Source organism: Cervus elaphus, chromosome 2, assembly GCF_910594005.1.
Source record: "Cervus elaphus chromosome 2, mCerEla1.1, whole genome shotgun sequence".
Classification (NCBI taxonomy): Eukaryota; Metazoa; Chordata; class Mammalia; order Artiodactyla; family Cervidae; genus Cervus; species Cervus elaphus.
This window is the reverse complement of record NC_057816.1, coordinates 10,261,597-10,278,985: the sequence shown is the minus strand read 5'-3', so window position 1 is coordinate 10,278,985 and position 17,389 is coordinate 10,261,597. Positions and strand designations below refer to the sequence as shown.

The following is a 17,389-nucleotide window of genomic DNA, read 5'->3' as shown; positions in this document are numbered from 1 at the left end:
CAGGAGGCAGCTTACACAGTCATTACCACAAGGGCTTGGGACCAGCTGGGCTAGGGTTTTGAATGGAGACAGGTAGGTTACTTACCTTCTCTCTGGGCTTGACATCCACTTGTCACGGGTGGACAATGCTTCCTATTCCCCAGTTCTGATGATGAGCTGAGACCATTTCTAAAAAGTGCTTAGCGCACTGCCTGGGAGGATCCCCTGGAGGAAGGCATGGCAACCCACTCCAGTATTCTTGCCTGGAGAACCTCATGGACAGAGGAACCTGGTAAGGCTTCATACAGTCGATAGGATCGCAAAGAGTTGGACACAACTGAGGCGACAGCACAAACACATGCACTCCCTGGCACCCAGTAAGTGCTGAAGACATGGAAGAAACCATTGTTTCCCGTTCTTTTTTCCTCCTACAATGCCCAGCACAACACCAATCTCAGCCAACAGTTAGTGCTTGCTTGTGGAGCTGAACCTCAGGAATCTGATGGAACAGCAGAGACACTACTCTGACCTGCCTATATATCTCAGCTCTGACTCTAATTCTCTATGACTCGAGGCAAGCCAGTTTCTGCCTCTACACTTTGGTTTGTGTACAGCCTGTGAAACTGCTTACACGCCCATTCGGCAGATGAGAAAGCTGAGGCTCCTGACTCGTGGGGAATGCCTAATAGCACCCTGGGCTCTCATGCCCAGTGTAGTCCCCCTGTGAGGCCCCTCTTCCCCCTCCCCTGCCCATTAGCCTCAATCCTGAGCAGGTGGGTTGAGGAGTGTGGATGGGGTCTGTGCCTCACCTGGCTGACCTCAGGGGGACAGAGTCCATGTGGATGGGGTAACTTGGAGATTCCAGGGTTCTCCCCAAGGCTGTGGTGAGTCCTCTTGCCTTGCATCAGTAGTTGGGCCGGCTCTGGTTTATTCCATGCTATTCCATTGTCATTGGCAGGGCGGGGCTTGGTAAAACTGGACCTGAGTGTGTCCCAGCCTCTCTGCCTCTCCTGGTCCCTGTTGTCTTCCTAGAGTAGCCACAGCTCATGTGTTCGTATCTGTGACTATGGAGTCTGTTTGGCCCTTCAGGGATCAGGGCTGTTGGCTCCAGGGTAGAGGTGTTGTCGACTGTCTTGCTTTCAGGCCCCAGGCTGGCAGGATCCCTCCACTCCCCTGTCCAGCTGTGCCAAGACCTCTCCTTTTCTTTCTTGGCTTCTGCCCTGTTCGTACAGTGATTGGCCCAAGAGAGGGGTATGGGCTGGCAGGTGCCCTACACAGAGCCTGGAGGCAGCATCCAGGCCTGGCTGACCCACCTCAGGGCCCCCTGCCAGTGCCCCCAGCCAAGCTGGGTCCCCTCCTTCCTGCCCGGCTGAAACAGGGCCTGGAAGGGCACAGTGGCAGGCCCTCTGTGATGCTCCTGTTGCCATGGTGATCCTAGATGAGAAAGCCATAGCATTCCGCCTCTGGAATCGCCATGCATCTGCCCAGCTCTGCTACATCTGCCCCAAGAGATGGCTCTCTGCTGGGGGGCTCCTCAAAGGCATGGTCTCTATTGCAGTCAGAGTCTCCTCTGTGCCCCCCCCATCCCTCAGACCTCTTTTCAACCCCACTACCCTAACCGGTGAGACTAGTTTCACCACTCAGAAACTGACCTCCACTGGAAAGATGACAGACAACAGGTTGGTGGAAAAGGCACAGGATTTAAAATCAGAAGACCCAGTTTCCAATCCCAACCTGGCTCTTTATAACCATGCTACCTTGGACAAAGCAGGCTTTGAACTTCAGTGTCCTCTTCTGTGTACGATGTGGATAATAATGCCTTACTTAACTATTCTCAGTAATGCCTCCATGACTTTTCATGGGTTGTTCCTCTGATATGTAACGCATTTTCATTCTTCTCAACTCAGACAAACTCCTACTTATACTTCAAGACCCAGCTCAAATGCTCCCATCTCTGTAAAAGTTTCCCTGACCTCCATGCACATGGCACAGATATTAGGCCTTGTCCCTGTGTGTTAGGGCTATTTAAGCATTATCCTGGTTTTTATTAACCATGAATTCTTCTTTTAAATATTAATTGTTTATTTATTTTTGGCTGTGTTGGGTCTTCATTGCTGCGTGCAGGCTTTGCTTTCTCTAGTTGCTGGAGTGGGGGCTACTCATCATGGTGCACAGGTCTCTCACTTCAGTGGCTTCTCTTGTTGCGGAGCAGGGGCTCTAGATTGTGTGGGCTCAGTAGTTGTGGCACTAGGCCTTAGTTGCCCCGTGGCATGGGGAATCTTCCTGAACCAGGGATTGAACTCATGGCCCTTGCACTGGCCGGTGAATTCTCAACCACTGGGCCACCAGGGAAGTCCAGTCATGAATTCTTGAAGGCAGGTATCGGATTAGGCTCAGTCCTGGCTTCAGAAATGGTTTGTTGACTGACTGTGGAATGGAAAGCAGAAGAGACTGACACGGATGCATTTGGGCCCCATCCTGGCAGGGTTCAATCCTGGGACCTTCGTCCAAGATGGATTGGGTCAATCAGGCTTCGTGGTGGCCTTTCCGTGTGCCTGAGTCATGCCTGCCTGGCTGCGGACATTTACATGACTGAGACCCGGTGGGAAAGACCATGACTTATGCCTGGGGTGTGCCTGTCTTAGGAGTGGGGTGTGACCAGGAGCGGCTGCTCATGGGGTGTCTCTGGAGATGTCCTGGGGCAACACAGTCAACTGGTCCTGCTGGGATTTGGGTCACACTGCCAAGGAACTCGAGGTTCAGGGAAAGGCAGGGAGGACTCCAGCGTCTCCCGACTCCCTCTCCTGGCTCTCTGGCTGCTGGTCAGGGTCAAGGAGATGAAGTGCCATCCATGCCAGTTTCACCATCCACACAGACCAGTGAACCAGGCTTCCCAGGCCAAAGCCAGCTGGTCAAGGGCGCCCTCCAGTGGCCACCACAGTTGGAGGCAGGAACCTGATTGCACAAAGGCAGATGGTTCATTTATTTCAACACCGAGAGTGTCCTCAGGCCAAGTGTGGTACCAGGCATAGGTTTCAATTTTAATTTTAAATGTTTAAGCATGTGCTAAATGGAAAGCTCTCCCTTTTGAGTGTTGTCATGTGTTGGTGAGTGAAGAGGGAATACAAGGAAGGAAAAAAATTCTCTCACAGCAGTGATCCTCAACCCACACCATCCACTAGACTCACCTGGGGAACTTGGAAAATACCAACCACTGGACCCCACCCAGACCAGCTGACTCTAGAGGGCTGGGCAGAGGCACCAGGGATTTGTGGATGTTCCCCAGGGAGAGTTAACAGACATAAGAACTCTCTGGTTTGGAGAGTTGACTATAATGTTTCGCACCCAACATTCTCACCTGGCTGCTGAGGTAGGCATTATTGTCCCACTTCACAGATGAGGAGACTGAGGCTCAGGTAAACCTGCCCCTTTCCCCAGTTTGGTTAAGGACAGTGTTGGGAAAGAAGTCTCCCACAGCACAGGCTGCAGAGATGCAGTGAATACTCCTCGAAGATGGCCCCTGATCTCTGAAGAGACTCCCTTATAACAGTAACGGCACGATTGTTTGCTGTGATTAGAAGAGCACTCAAGGTCGTTGTGGAATTGTTTCTTTTTCCAGGCAGAGACTCATAAAGGCCAAAATGCCGTGCAAAAAATCACCTGCAGTCTCAGCATCGTTAACACTGGGGCGGAGTGTGGGGGTGGGTAGGGAAGAGAAAAGTGAAGGAGAGAGGGAGGGGGCAGGAAGGAGTGGATTTATTTTAAGGCTCAAGGTCACATTGTAAATCAGGGCTTTGGAATGTGTGGTTGGGAGCCCACTGGCATGATAATTCCCCCAGTGCTTGTTAGACATACAGCATCCCTCAGGTCTCAGAATCAGGCTCTGGAGAAAGATCTGAGACGCCACATATTTAAAAAACATTCCAGATTATTCTTCCAGCCACCCAAGACCAAGCGCCACTGCTGCTTCAAGCTTTCACTCAATACAAGAGGAGATACCTCCTAGACTCCATCACTTCCAGTGGCTTAGGAGAGTTCTCACATATGGATTGATGTATTAAAATGTACGGAACCAGCTGTTGCGATATTAACCAGCCCTCCTTGGGGACCTGGGCACGCACTCCCCTATTGCACGGGCTGGCTGGGAGCCAGCGGCATAAGCAACTGCAGTGTCATCCCGCACCAGGCCCTGTCCCCACACAGCAGCCCCCTTGCCCCTCCTTCTCCTTCCAGGGCTCTAAAGCAACCTACTAACTGGGCCCTGCCAGCCAATCACAGCCCGAATAATCTATGATGTCACCAGCAGCCAATCAGAGCTCCTCACGAGTCTGTGCAGAATTTTGTCATCTCCCTGAGGGGATGGAGTTCCAAAGCAACGCCATCCTTTTTCAGAGAGGGACACTGAGGCCTAGGGAGAAGCAGAGGCCCGCCCAGGGTCACCTCCTTAGGTTGCAGAGCCAGGGCTAGAAACCAGAACTTCTGACTGTGGTCCAGTGTTCTTTCTGGTACCCAAAGTGTGGCACAAGCCCACAGGTCCTGGGCAAAGTCTCCCCTCTCTTGATGGCTCCTGGCATTGGAGATAAGGCCCAAGGCCCCCTCTTACCCACAAGATCTTGCTCTCCCTGCAAGACCTCAGGGATCAGAAACAGACCCCTCAGTTTAGGGCCCAGAGGAAATGGCAGGATCATCAAGGCCCAAGGTGGAGGGGGTTGCCCTCAATTCCAGCCCTGGTCTCAACCCAACCCCCACCCCCCATCCTCCGGAAGGAATTAGAGAGGCCCTGGCTGGACTGTGCTGCCTGCTGCTTAAGGGGAGATTACGAGGAGGGGGCCAAGACAAGAGCGCTTTTGTGGAGGGCCTCTGGCTTAGAGAGTCAAGTGACCATATAACACACACGTGGGCAGTGCCAACCCCTAAGTGTGGGCAGGGGCACTGGCCATAGAACCCCAGAGAGTCCCACCAGTCCTGTGGCCAGACCTTCTGTGGGATCGCCTGGCCAGCCAGGAGCACAAACTGTAAGTAAGGGGTTATCCCAGCAGGCTGGGCTGGGGCTCTGAGGGCCACTGGGGTGGATGACCCTGCACATATGCCCATGGTGGGTGCACACAGGTATGTGGGCACCTGTGTGTCTGTGCAAAGGCCCTGAGGTGGGAATGAACTTAGGGAACACCAGGCACAGAGACGGCCAGTGCGGCTGCACCAGAGCAGGGGGAGGGTGGCCAATCATTGCTTCAGGAAATTTTTTTTGAGCACCTCCTATGAGAACACAATGGGAGCTTCCATTCCCAGGAGGGAATAAGCAATAAACATGCAGATAGCCTGCAAAATATAACTGCGAGTGTAACATGATAAGTGTTATGTAGAAAAATCAAGCAAGGTGAGGAGAAGAGAGGGCTGGTGGTACTAGGATGCTATTTCCAGGTAGGGTGGCTGGGGACATTGTTTCTGAGGAAATGATCTAAAGTGGGAGTGAGCCATACAGTTAAATTAGGAAGAGTGTCCCCCAGGAACGAGGATCAGCAGGTGGAAAGGCCCTGGGTCATCATTCAGTCACATCTCTACCATCCAAGCTCTGTTCTGAGCACTGGGGACAGGGTGGTGGCCAAGGCTGCCCATGTCCCTTACCAATTCTTACTCCAGGGTGTCTGGCAGAGCTTGAGGTGGGGGGCACTGAACTTGATGGGCTTAGAACACAGGAAGGAGCCCTCACTTAGGTTTTTGGACACTTGTGTTGCTGCCTTTGTAGTGCAATTAAAGGGTACAGACTTCTGTGTGTCCTCCATGCCAAGGCTAAGGACAGCCCCTGAGCTCAATTCCCTAGCTTTTTGGAGGGTACCTCCCTGCCCCCCTCCCAGTGTCCAGATGGGAGAACTGAGGCCCAGAGCAGGGAAGGGTCACTCACAAGTTCTGGACAGACTCTGAAGAGGTCCCTGCTCCCTCCTGCCCGCCCCCATCAGTATCCCACTCTGTCTGTCCACCAGGACCCAAGCCCACCTGCTGCAACCCAGGGCCTGGCCATGACTGTCACCTACTCGAGCCAAGTGGCCAATGCCCGTTTAGGCTCCTTCTCCCGCCTGCTGCTGTGCTGGCGAGGCAGCATCTACAAACTGCTCTATGGCGAGTTTCTCATCTTTCTGCTCTGCTACTACATCATCCGCTTCATTTACAGGTTCGGGGGGACAAGGGGGGACAGCTTCAGAGCTTGGAGCTCCAGGGGCCTCAGCGATCTAGGAGGCCAATGCACAGAGACCTATAAGTCTGTGCTAAGCTTGTGGAAAACCCCTAGGGCTGGGGGCTGGGGACCTGGGGGCTGGGGAGAGGAAAGGAGACAGCCGGGAGGGAAACACAGTGCAGGTCAGACCATCTCAGACACCCTTTTCTCCATCCCAGGGAGGGCCCTTATCTGGTCCCATCCAGTTAGTCTGTTTTCCTGAATCCCACATGGTTTCTCTCATAGGCCCAGACCATGCTTTTTTCTCCCAATACAAACGTTTATTTAAGCAGGATAGCAATATATTCTGTTGTCAATAAAACTACAGACTATATAATATAGCATTTTTAATGAGAAAAGCATTAGTGATGACAATGAATTGAAAAATATCAAATACATAAATTTCTCGAGTTCATAAGGATAATACTAATAACAGCACATTTGTTTTCTTGGGTTGTTACTAGGGCACCAATATGCTTTAGAAAATTAGGCTTTATTTTTTAGAGCAGTTTTATGGGGCAGTAGCAAGACTGAGCAGAAGGTACAGAGAATTCGCATATACCCAACCCCCTCCGGCCACACACACAGCCTTCCCCACTATCAACATTCTACCAGAGAGCAGGACGTCTGTGATAATAGATGAACCCACACTGACACCTCATTATCACCCAAAGTCCATAGTTTATGTTAGGGTTCCTCCTTGGTGATGTACACTCTATGGGTTTGGACAAACGTGTAATGACTTGCATCCACCATTACAGTGTCATACAGAATAATTTCATTGCCCTAAACCCTAAAACCCCCTCTGTGCTCTACCAATTCGTCCCCTCACCAGACATTTTTTTCAAAGACAAAACACTTTATTTCAACATTTTTTAATATATTATTTTTATTCATTTGGCTGCACTGGGCCTTAGTTGTGGCACACTAGCTCTTTAGTTGTGGCATGTGGGATCTAGTTCCCTGACCAGGGATCGAACCTGGGCCCCCGTATTGGGAGTGGAAGTCTTAGCCACTGGACCACCAGGGAAGTCCCTCAACCTGCTTTCAAACAATTGTCTTTTGGATCCTTTAAAAGAGTCAGCAGTGCCTAAAACTGACTCCTTCAGCAGGACCTGCCTTCCTCGACCTCACAGAAAACTTCCTGAGGGTTTCTCCTTCAGGCATGGAGCAGAAGCCCCATTGGGGTTTGGGGGCTGTGGGAGAAAGAAGGGGGACCTGGCTCAGGCCAGAGGAGGGGCCCCAGGCAGGCCAATGAGAGACAGGGAGGAAATGAGGCTGCCACTCTCTTACCCTGGGAGTGGCTGGACCTGGGACGGGTCTCAGCCATCTCCTCCTAGTGTCTACACATCTTTGCCCCCAACCCCTCACCTCCCCCAGGATGGCCCTCACGGACGAACAGCAGGTGATTTTTGAGAAGCTGACTCTGTATTGTGACAGCTACATCCAGCTCATCCCCATCTCCTTCGTACTGGGTGAGCTCCCCTTTCCGCGCGTGGGGGTTCCGGTGGCTTCTCCAGGCTCCAGACAGGCAGATCATGAGGAGCTCCTGGGAAGGCGGGTTGCACGTCAGTGCCTCTTGGTGGTTCAGGGAAATGGAGAGCCTGCAGAGGGACTGACATTAGGCATTAAGAAAAATGTCCGGCTAAGAGCACTTGAGATTCCACTTTCTGAGGGCAGGGCTGACATTATAGTAGTCTCTGGAGCCTTACGCAGGAGGGGAGGGATCCGGAGGATTTCCGGGAAAGCCAGTGGGGCCACAGGGAGAACTCAATCAAGGCTCTCATGCCTTCACGCAAGGCTCTGATGGTCTCTCCTTCCCGAGCGCCTTCCAGCAGGATTGGGGCTCGGTTCAGCCAATTAGAAGGATGGAGAAACCGAGGCATCGCCCTCGCTGGGCTCTGGCCGCAGCGTGGGCCTTCGCCCCTCGCTCCCCGTGCCCTTCTGCCCAGGCTTCTACGTGACGCTAGTCGTGACCCGCTGGTGGAACCAGTATGAGAACCTGCCGTGGCCCGACCGCCTCATGAACCTGGTGTCGTCCTTCGTGGAGGGCAAGGACGAGCAAGGCCGGATGCTGCGGCGCACGCTCATGCGCTATGCCAACCTGGGCAACGTGCTCATCCTGCGCAGCGTCAGCGCTGCGGTCTACAAACGCTTTCCCAGCCCACAGCACCTGGTGAAAGCAGGTGGGGCCAAGCGGGGGCAGTGGGCGGGGCCAGAGGGTGATGGGGCGGAGCCGCAGCTGAAGATGGGTGGAGTCAGAGGCCCCTGCGCTGAGGATTGGGTGGGACCAGGGGGGTGGGCTCGGGATCTGGTGGGCGGGGACCTGAATTGGGCGGGGCGGTTCAGGGGCCTGAAAGTGGGTAGAGGCCAGGAACCGACTCAGAAGACAGTGCTGAGACAGGGCTAAGGACTCATGGAGGGATCAGGGAAGAGTGAGGGTTGAGGGCCCCAGTGGGGCTTCGGGAACTAGTGAGGAACCAGTCTACCTCCGTCTGCTCTTTCGCTTCCTGCTGTCCGGTTTGCAGCCTGTATGTCAGCAACCTTTGTCTCTGGCTTGCCTGACGAGATCCTGGTTAATAAGACAGATCCCTCTCTCGTCTTCAGCCCAGAGTATCACAGAGTAGAAATTCAGTGATTATTTGTTGAGAGAAAGAGGATGGCAAAGGAGCTCTGAGGTCCTTGTGGGCTCAGCAAGGACTTGGTCTTGAACTCCGGACCCGACCAGGCAAGGCCTGGCCAGCCACCCCTTCTGCAGCTTCTCCTACCCACTGTCTTCTCCACTCTCTCCTGCAGGCTTCATGACACCCTCGGAACACAAGCACTTACAAAAACGGAGCTTGCCACACAACTCATTCTGGATGCCCTGGGTGTGGTTTGCCAACTTGTCAACAAAGGCATGGATTGGAGGTCGAATTCGGGACCCTATCCTGCTCCAGAGCCTGCTCAATGTGAGCCCATTACATTGATGGGGTTGCTGTGGAGCGGGCAGGGTCCTGCCCCACGAGGAACAGGTTTCCTACAAAGAGAAGGCTTGAGCCCCTGAGGGTCTTCCCAGAGCCTGCCTTGGGACTGTAAGATCTCTTCCAACAGGATTCCATAGCCCAAAGTGGCCCCTTTTCAATTTCCCCTCCCATCCTCTCTCTAAAGTGAACCTCTAAGATCCTGGTTCCTTTTTGATAGTTGAGGAGGCTGAGGCACAGAGAGGTTAAGTGAACTGTTCATAACCACACAGCCAGGGTCTGAGCTCCAGACCCTGGTGTCTGGGGACGAGCTGGGGGCTGAGCCTGGAGAGCAGGTGGTGGTCAAGAGGGACCACCCTCTTGACCCTCCCTTCCTTCCTGCTCCCCTAGGAAATGAACACCTTGCGTACTCAGTGCGGACAGCTGTATGCCTACGACTGGATCAGTATCCCACTGGTGTACACTCAGGTGAGGACTAGGCTGGTGAAGCTGCCCCTTTGGGAAACTGAGAAGGACCCAGGGAGCAGCCTATGATGAGAAGGGCTCACTTAGAGACTGAAGAAGAGGCTTCCTCTAGAAATCACGCCTGGACTCTGCAGGGTCTTTTTAGCGCCAAGTTCAGAGTTCGGGCCCCTGCCTGGTCCAGGCAGTGGAGGCAATGTGATTACCCCCATTTGATTTAATTTTTTTTTTTTTCGGCTGTGCTGTGAGGACTGTGGGATATTAGTTCCCTGTCCAGGGATGAACCCAGCCCCTCAGCAGTGACAGCGTGGAGTCCTAACCACTGGACTTCCATGGAATCCCCTCCCCATTTTATTTTACTTTATTTTTTAATTTTTATTAGTTGGAGGCTAATTACTTTACAATATTGTAGTGTTTTTTGCCATACATTGACATGAATCAGCCATGGATTTACATGTGTTCCTCATCCTGAACCCCCCACCCTCCTCCCTCCCCATCCCATCCCTCTGGGTCATCCCAGTGCACCAGCCCCGAGAACTTGTCTCATGCATCCCACCTGGGCTAGTGATCTGTTTCACACTTGATAATAGACATGTTTCTATGCTGTTCTCTCAGATCATCCCACCCTCGCCTTCTCCCATAGAGTCCAAAAGTCTGTTCTATACATCTGTGTCTCTTTTTCTGTCTTGCATATAGGGTTATTGTTACCACCTTTCTAAATTCCATATATATGCGTTAGTATACTGTTTTGGTGTTTATCTTTCTGGCTTACTTCACTCTGTATAATGGGCTCCAGTTTCATCCATCTCATTAGAACTGGTTCAAATGTATTCTTTTTAATGGCTGAGTAATATTCCATTGTGTATATGTACCACAGCTTTCTTATCCATTTGTCTGCTGATGGGCATCTAGGTTGCTTCCATGTCCTGGCTATTATAAACAGTGCTGCAATGAACATTGGGGTGCACGTGTCTCTTTCAGTTCTGGTTTCCTCGGTGTGTATGCCCAGGAGTGGGATTGCTGGGTCATATGGCAGTTCTATTTCCAGTTTTTTAAGGAATCTCCACACTGTTCTCCATAGTGGCTGTACTAGTTTGCATTCCCACCAACAGTGTAAGAGGGTTCCGTTTCCTCCACACACTCTCCAGCATTTATTGCTTGTAGACTTTTGGATAGCAGCCATTCTGACTGGCATGTAATGGTACCTCATTGTGGTTTTGATTTGCATTTCTCTGATAATGAGTGATGTTGAGCATCTTTTCATGTGTTTGTTAGCCATCTGTATGTCTTCTTTGGAGAAATGTCTGTTTAGATCTTTGGCTCATTTTTTGACTGGGTCATTTATTTTTCTGGAATTGAGCTGCAGGAGTTGCTTGTATATTTTTGAGATTAATCCTTTGTCTCTTTCTTCGTTTGCTATTATTTTCTCCCATTCTGAAGGCTGTCTTTTCACCTTGCTTATAGTTTCCTTTGTTGTGCAAAAGCTTTTAAGTTTCATTAGGTCCCATTTGTTTAGTTTTGCTTTTATTTCCAACATTCTGGGAGGTGGGTCATAGAAGATCTTGCTGTGATTTATGTCGGAGTGTTTTGCCTATGTTCTCCTCTAGGAGTTTTATAGTTGCTGGTCTTACATTTAGATCTTTAATCGATTTTGAGTTTATTTTTGTGTATGGTGTAAGAAAGTGTTCTAGTTTCATTCTTTTACAAGTGGTTGACCAGTTTTCCCAGCACCACTTGTTAAAGAGGTTGTCTTTTTTCCATGGTATGTTCTTGCCTCCTTTGTGGAAGATAAGGTGTCCATAGGTATGTGGATTTATCTCTGGACTTTCTATTTTGTTCCATTGATCTATATTTCTGTCTTTGTGCCAGTACCATACTGTCTTGATGACTGTGGCTTTGTAGTAGAGCCTGAAGTCAGGCAGGTTGATTCCTCCAGTTCCATTCTCCTTTCTCAAGATTGCTTTGGCTATTCGAGGTTTTTTGTTATTTCCATACAAGTTGTGAAATTATTTGTTCTAGTTCTGTGAAGAATACCGTTGGTAACTTGATAGGGATTGCATTGAATCTATAGATTGCTTTGGGTCGTATACTCATTTTCACAGTATTGATTCTTCCAATCCATGGTATATTTCTCCATCTATTTGTGTCCTCTTTGATTTCTTTCATCAGTGTTTTATAGTTTTCTATGTATAGGTCTTTTGCTTCTTTAGGTAGATATACTCCTAAGTATTTAAAAATATGGAACTCTTCACGAATTTGCGTGACATCCTTGTGCAGGGGCCATGCTAATCTTCTCTGTATCGTTCCAATTTTAGTATATGTGCTGCCGAAGCAAGCATTCCCCTCCCCGTTTTAAAGAAGAGATCATGGAGACCCAAAGTCACACGAGTGTGCAAGCCAGAGCAAGGCCTGTCCTCCCAGCCTAGGGAGCCTCCTGATCCCACAGTCCCCACCCAGCCTGTATCTGCCGCTCCCTCCCTTCCCTCCCAGGTGGTGACCGTGGCGGTATACAGCTTCTTCCTGGCTTGCCTGATTGGGCGGCAGTTTCTGAACCCAGCCAAGGCCTACCCTGGCCATGAGATGGACCTCGTTGTACCCCTCTTCACATTCCTGCAGTTCTTCTTCTATGCTGGCTGGTTGAAGGTGAGCCTCCCTGGGACAAGGCTGGCTGTGGCCCAAGGGTCATGAACCAGGAGAGGAGGGTCCCTACATTGTGATTTGGAGACAGTAGTCAGGCAGGAAGGACATCACTGAGGGGGTGGAGGGGTGGAAATGGCAGGAGCCCAGGTTTAAGGGTGGGTGCAAGGCTGCAGGGCTTCCACCTGAGGATTTCCAGAACCTCATTTACCCTCAAGGTGGCAGAGCAACTCATCAACCCATTTGGAGAGGATGACGATGACTTTGAGACCAACTGGATTGTCGACAGGAGCTTGCAGGTACGAGGGGAGGAAGAGAACCTGTCCCCTGGGCCCAGGGAGGGGGCCCACAGTTCTGTGAATTGCCCTCCAACCATTCACTCCCAGGATTCTCAGTCTAACTTCTGAGGCTATAGGTAGCATTAGTCTCTTCATTTCAGAAGGGTATCTGAGGCCCAAAGAGAGAGAAGTGACCCCTCCAAAATGTTAGTTGCTCATTTGTGTCTGACTCTGCAACCCCACGGACTGTAGGCCGCCAGGCTCCTCTGTCCATGGAATTCTCCAGGCAAGAATACTGGAGTGGATTGCCATTCCCTTCTCCAAGGATCAAACCTGGGTCTCCCGCATTGCAGGCAGATTCTTTACCATCTGAGCCACCCGTGACCTCTCCAAGTCACCTGGCAAATTCATGGTCAGTTACGGCTTACCTTTCTGTTGGATTTCTCCTTCTGTCCCTGATGACCAGGTGTCCCTATTGGCTGTAGACGAGATGCACCAGGACTTGCCACCGATGGAGCGAGATATGTACTGGAATGAGCCAGAACCACATCCTCCCTACACAGCTGCTTCTGCCCAATCTCGCCGACCTTCCTTTTTTGGCTCCACCTTCAACATCAGGTGGGAAGTGCCAGGGAGCCACTTCAGTGGGTATAAAACCCCAAATGCAAGGGTCTGCTTAATTAAAAACTTAAGAGTTAGTTAATGCATGTGCATGCTCAGTTGCTCAGTCATACCTGACTCTGTGATCCCATGGACTGTAACCCGCCAGGCTCCTCTGTCCATGGCATTTTCCAGGAAAGAATACTGGAGTGGATTGCCATTTCCTCCTCCAGGGGATATTCCCAACCCAGGGATTGGACCCATGTCTCCTGCATTGGCTGTTTACCACTGAGCCACCAGGGAAGCCAGTTAATGCATATTGGGTGTCTTTTTAAGTGCTGGGCATTATACTATGCTCTTTATATATATATATAAGCCATTCTTTATATGTATATATAAGCCATTCTGTTCTTGTTCCACTAACCTTGGTTTGTTATCTCTAGTTTTTAGATGATTAAGTCCAGGTTCAGAGAGTTTAAATCAGTTGCCCAACCCAAGGTCACATAGCTAGCAAGCAGCACAGGTGGGCCAGGTATGTCTGGTTCCAACTCCACACCCTTAACACTTATCTTGTGCTGTGTAAGGACTCTTAAAGCTATAAGGGCCCTTAGGTACCTCCAATCAAACCCTTCTGTGTCCAGAGTTGGAAACTGAGGCTCAGAGAGAGAAGAGACTTACTCAAGGGCAGTCGGTGGTTAGTGATGCAGCTATGTCAGGGTCTGGTTCCTGACTCTGGCTTAGAACTCTTGTTTTCTAATAAGCTGGGGTGTTTGGATGAAGAGTGGGAGTGGGGTTCCCTGGGCAAGGGAGCAAGCAAGCAGGAGGTTGGGTCATCACAAGCACCTTCTGAGTAGACTTCTTACTACAGAATATAGGCCTCATGTCACCCACAGCAGCCACACTTTGCCCCACATGGGTCCTGTTTCCCTGATTTGGTTAGAACCTCTAGAGTTGTAGCTGGGCCACAGTGGGCCAAGGGGCTGCCCCAGACAGCTCTGTCTCCCCAGGATGACAGAGTGGGGGGAACTTTGGAGAGTGTTCGCTGCATCTCAGGGTCCATCCCATCAACGTTTTCTGCTGCAGGATTAAAAGCACTGTTCTCTTTCTAAGAACCGAATATCCTATTAAGCTGTCAGTAGAATTAGCTAGTGGAGAAGGCAATGGCACCCCACTCCAGTACTCTTGCCTCGAAAATCCCATGGATGGAGGAGCCTGGTAGGCTGCGGTCCATGGGGTCGCTAAGAGTCGGACACGACTGAGTGACTTCACTTTCACTTTTCACTTTCATGCATTGGAGAAGGAAATGGCAACCCACTCCAGCGTTCTTGCCTGGAGAATCCCAGGGACGGGGGAGCCTGGTGGGCTGCCATCTATGGGGTCGCACAGAGTCGGACACAACTGAAGTGACTTAGCAGCAGCAGCAAGTTAAGAAATTTAGAGTCCAGTTTGTGTAAGGAAGGTTTGGATAAGTGATCAAATGGTTAAGGATGGAGGCTTGCTTAGGTCAGAAACGTTGCTGGAGGTCGCCTCTTCTCATGGACTGTGCTTCAGCAGCTGGGTAAGGTGGATAACAGAGACTAATAACACATAGACTTGCCTCCAAGAAGCACAGTTGAGTGAGGGAGCTCAAATCCAGGGCCCAGTCTCTGATACAAGGTACAAAGTACTGGATGCCTGGGTAAGGGACAGAGTATAGAACAGAGATCACCTTTGGCCACCTGAGAGGTGGCCTCCAGCTGAACTAGGAGCTGGACCCTGAAGCATGGGGAGAATCTGGACATGGGCCAGGGCAGCCACATTCTGGGGTAGGTAGGTTTTCCTTCGCAGAGTATAGGCTTTGGATTCCCAGGAAGTCAGGTTTTTCCCCATACCTGGGGATGAATAGTTGATTGCCTGGAGTGAGGGGTTTTAAAAGGAAAATGTGAGTGCTGAAGAGGCAGTCCTTAAATACCTGGCTGGGAAGTTTGGACGTTAACAGGGACAAGACGTGAGCTCAGCCAGGAGGGATTAATTGAGAGGTACAGGATGGATCAGCAGAGAGGCAAGTCTAAGGTGAGGTGAGAAAGACTGTGTTCTGGGCCTGGGGCCAGAGGGAGGGAGATGAGAGGGTACAGAAGTCACATCAGGCTTCAGGCCCTTGGCCCTCCACTAACCCCGGGGTCTTCTGTTTCTTTCCAGTCTGGATAAGGAAGACATGGAGTTTCAGCCAGATCTAGAGGAGCAAGAGGGTGCTCACACTGGCATCATTGGCCGCTTCCTAGGGCTGCAATCCCACGACCGCCAGTCCCCCAGGACAAACTCAAAGACCAAACTACTGTGGCCCAAGAAAGAAGTCCTTTCGCATGAGAACCAGCCCAAGAACCTTGGAGGGGCCGGACAGAACACTAGCGACCAGGAAGACAGCAAGGCCTGGAAGGGGGAAGATGTTTTCAAGTCCGCGGTGCTCTACGGAAGGTCGGGCTACCACAGTGCCCCACAGACACCCCTCAGCCACACCCCTATGGTCTTCCCACCTGGACAGTCAGCACCCTCAAGTCTCCGCAGAATCTCGGGCATAGATGACCCTGTCAAAGATCAAAGCCTTCAGCCTGCAACCCCCAAGTCCAAGAAGAGTTTTGAATTGCTCCCAGAGAATCCTGGGGCCTCAACAGAGCACCCAGAAGTGATTCACATGAGAAGGAAAACTGTCGAGTTTAACCTGATGGACATGTCAGAGGCCCCTGAACATCTCAGAGAACCGCATTTGGGACAATCAACAAGCAACATACACACTATACTCAAAGATCATGGAGATCCTTATTGGGACTTGGAACAACAGGTCTGTCCTATACCCAAACCAGGGTCACTAACCCCCCAGCTCCCCAGGGGTGACCCTCACCAGCTTCCCTTGCTCTGAATCCCCTTGTGTTCACAATTCTCCTGTGGTCCTGTGACGGCCAGGGCATGCTGGCCCTATGCCCAGCACTGGCTTGGGGTACACACCTGGCTGCCACAGCAGGCCCATGGAAAGGTGTCAGGCAACTTTTGCTTATTTTCCCCAAGAGCCTGACATCACCAGGACTTCTCTGGGGCCCAGGTATAGGAAGATGAGGTAGTACTGACAGGAATGATGTCAAAGGGCCACGAGGCCAGGTTTAGATGGGCAGATGTTACCAGTGGACAGAGCTCACTTTAAGCAGGGGTGGCAAACAAAAACATGGGGCAGAACTCAGGACTCTTAGGCTGTAGCCCAAGAACTCAACTTACTGCCCAGGCCTAGCTGGTAAGTCACATATGAGCTCTGCCCCCTAACAACAGGGGTCCTGAAGCACTTCTGAGTATACCATCTACAACCCTGAGAAATGGCAGATAAGGTGGGGGAATCCAGATCCATTGGGGTTATCTTATGCATCTTATGCTTTGGGGACCTCACTAAAAAGACTTCTGAACTTAAATTAGCTCTTCCTGTTTTGAGGTCAACCTAAAGCTGTTGCAACACCACCAGAGGTTTCCCTTTATTCCAGATTTCCTGGACATCCACTCACCCAGTTAGATCCACACTACCCCACCCCCAATCACCATGTGAGAGGAAGTTTAACTTCCCATTTCTGGACTCTCAAAGCAGTTCTTCTGTGGTCACAAAACATAGTTTTGAAAACTAAACGTTTAGCAAATCATTGTGGCTGGTTGAGGGGCTAATAGAGCAGGCTAGCAATGAATCTCTGCTGTCTTCCAACACTATTCACTGGTGAATATTTAAGATGTCTCAATTTTTGCCCTCCTACTGTAGCTGCTATCTTACTGAAATGGAGGTGTCTTTCTATACTCATATAAACTTTCTCGAATTCTCACTAGGGATGAAGCACATTCCTAGTCTGCTTCCTCCAAGGGGGATGCTCCACCGGCCTGGTCCTACCTGCGTGTACACCAGCAGGACACTGATCCAGTCATAGGCATATAGCTGTCCACACCGAAGAGTATGTTTCTATGAAATAAATGGTTAGCTTCATGGATAACAAAAATCAGTAGTTGCTAATCTACTTTAAGCCTTAAAATGCTTTTTGTACATGTAAATTGTGAGCGCTAGGGAAACATAGAACACCTAATTCAGAATCAGGAGTCCTTAAGTTCTGTGTGAATTCAATACACTCAAGTCGTGGTATCTTTCTCAAACTAAGGAATTTAATAAATAAATACAAATCCTCCTTGGTGTTCCAGTTTGATTAGCGTGACAGAACCATGTGGTACTTACACGTTCAATCAAGATGACCTAGATACTT

At 50.6% G+C, this 17,389-nt stretch overlaps 1 protein-coding gene and 1 non-coding gene across 2 annotated transcripts; one reads left to right on the top strand and one right to left on the bottom strand.

Annotated features, from left to right (window-relative positions):
- Window positions 1-4,372: 4,372 nt before the first annotated feature.
- BEST1 (bestrophin 1) lies at window positions 4,373-17,313 on the top strand. The gene is made up of 10 exons (XM_043872097.1): window positions 4,373-4,994; window positions 5,961-6,148; window positions 7,571-7,665; window positions 8,143-8,376; window positions 8,987-9,141; window positions 9,544-9,621; window positions 12,106-12,258; window positions 12,471-12,551; window positions 12,997-13,148; window positions 15,309-17,313. The coding sequence occupies exons 2-10, from the start codon at window positions 5,997-5,999 to the stop codon at window positions 16,024-16,026; spliced, it is 1,818 nt and encodes a 605-aa protein (XP_043728032.1). The 5' UTR covers window positions 4,373-4,994; window positions 5,961-5,996; the 3' UTR covers window positions 16,027-17,313.
- On the bottom strand, window positions 11,848-11,954 carry LOC122677603. The gene has a single exon (XR_006335854.1). It is a non-coding gene; the product is annotated as a U6 spliceosomal RNA (small nuclear RNA).
- Window positions 17,314-17,389: the final 76 nt, after the last annotated feature.